We start from the raw sequence: 2215 nt of genomic DNA, 5'->3' as shown, positions 1-2215 counted from the left end.
ATGACACTAAAAAGAATGTGTGAGGGCCCAGCTCCGGCCAGTTTGAGCATAAAACAGGTAGAATATTTGGTCCAGAGACAGCCAGTCTAAAGGCCAAAGAGGTAATCTCAGAGGTAGTAGCCATGTCTTCACTAATGTGTCTTGCTCAAGAACACAAGACATAACCCGGTTCGGAAATTGAACTCACTATCTCATGGTTATAAGCCTGATGCTCTAACCACTGAGCCATGGGCCTTCACATTAGTGAGGACATGCTGCTGCTCAGAAGTAGTTAGATAATTTAATATTTGAAGTTCACAACAGTAAAACAAGAACAAAACAATAAAGAAAGAAACTAAACAAATATAATTAAATAATTGCAAATTGTATTTAATTTTAAATGAGACTTTAAATTGTCTGTTTTATGAAAATATGGTTATTTCAGTGCTTCAATGAATATTATATTTATTGAATTCCATTCATGAATGAGTCCGAAAAAAAAAAAAACAGTTTTAACATTAACAACAGTAAAAACGGCCATATGAACTGACCACACACCCATCAACGTCGATAAGGGTGGTAGCCTTGGGAAATTTGGGGACGCTGATGATAACCATTCTCTGGAGGCAAATAGTTGAAACTAGTTTGTGCTGATTCACCTGGTGTCATGGCAATCCCGGGTGGCATTGATCCATTCCTAGCCACAGTAGGTATGGAATTACCTGAAAATATAGGAATTGTGTTATTAAAGCATAGAATTACATCCAAAGGCAATTACATCCAAAGACAAGATTACAGTCACATGGTTTTGGTTTCAGTCTCACTGTGAAGCACCTTCAACAAGTGTTTTTCTACTCTAACCCTGACTGACCCATGCCATGTGAATGAATATCGTAAATAGAACCTGTGGAAGCAAATTTGCTCTCTCGTGTTATATATAACACGAGAAAGCAATTTTAATTAAAAACAAAAAGTACGAAAGTAACTGCAATATGTGTACATTAGAAATGTATGTGTAGAATTTGAAAAAAACTAATGCACTTTAAAATTCACCAACATTTATTTAATCTTTATTTATATACATTATGTTATATTACATACAAAAATAAGAGGAATGACTAGTAAAAATTTAGCGACACAACAGACTGTAAAAGGGCAAGACAAATGAAAAAATACTTGCCCTTTTACAGTCTGTTGTGTCGCTAAATTTTTACTGAGAACATATCTTTCATGGTTAGATGATTCGGCATCTATTTCTAGCATATATGAGTCCACTTTTGCTGGTCATTCCTCTTATTTTTTTATGTAATCTAATTTTAATCTTCGAATTTTTTTGATATGCTAGACCACTGGTTTTAATTGATTAATATCAATTTCTACCCTTATTAATAAATTTTAAATACATTATGTTATAGGTAGGGGAGCAACCTAAACATACAATTTACATATAAAACATAACATTTCCCAGATCTGATAAACGCACACACACACATACAGTGTGTGTATGAGAGTGTGTGCCAGAATTCTTGAATCAAAGATCAAGGAGACTAGAAATCTAACAAGAGGGCAAATAGGTGTATTTTATAGATTCGATGATTGGTGAAGAATCTCAGCCTTCACTAATTCAGATGACCTAATGTATTGGTGAAAACCAAGTGTCCTTAATGCATGTGTGTGTCACAGGGTGCATGCAGTATGGAACAAGGAAAACCATAGTTCGATTGATTACTGAATACACATATTGTGTAGAGTAGAAGACTTTATTTAATAGGAAATGGCCATTTGCTAACAAATTATATATAGAACAAGATGGCTGAATAATTAAGTTTGCTTGTGATAGGTTCATATGAAGGAAGTGCTTGAGAACTCTACCCACAAATACGCTAGAGGGCATGTATATATATATATATATATATATATATATATATATAGAGAGAGAGAGAGAGAGAGAGAGAGAACAAAGGTCTCAAACCAGTTAAATAGAGAACTGGGGGATAGGAAAAGGGCTAAATTAAAACTAACACTGTTAGAAATAGAAAACAAGATTAAACTCTCCCATGAAAAGGAGAGAGCAGTAGAAAGCATAAAAACAAACCCCAAGGCTTTCTATAGATTTGCAAAAGAGACTGCTACAGTACAGTGTAAGATAGGACCCCTATTCCTGCCTAATGGATCACTGACTGCGGATCCCACATGGATAAGTGAAGTGTTCAGTGCACAATTCAAGAGTGTCTTC

General features: G+C 34.8%; 1 protein-coding gene across 1 annotated transcript in view; it reads right to left on the bottom strand.

Moving 5' to 3' along the window:
- Positions 1 to 348: 348 nt before the first annotated feature.
- Positions 349 to 2215, bottom strand: part of LOC106883892 (putative uncharacterized protein DDB_G0291608) — a 250923-nt gene continuing 249056 nt past the window's right edge. Inside the window, exon 7 of the mRNA XM_052966095.1 lies at positions 349 to 701. Within this exon, the coding sequence (XP_052822055.1) occupies positions 541 to 701 (161 nt within the window). The 3' untranslated portion in view covers positions 349 to 540. The remainder of the gene's footprint in view (positions 702 to 2215) is intronic.

This window comes from Octopus bimaculoides, chromosome 3 (genome assembly GCF_001194135.2).
Source record: "Octopus bimaculoides isolate UCB-OBI-ISO-001 chromosome 3, ASM119413v2, whole genome shotgun sequence".
Classification (NCBI taxonomy): Eukaryota; Metazoa; Mollusca; class Cephalopoda; order Octopoda; family Octopodidae; genus Octopus; species Octopus bimaculoides.
The sequence above is the reverse complement of the archived record's forward strand: the minus strand, read 5'-3'. Positions and strand labels throughout refer to the sequence as shown.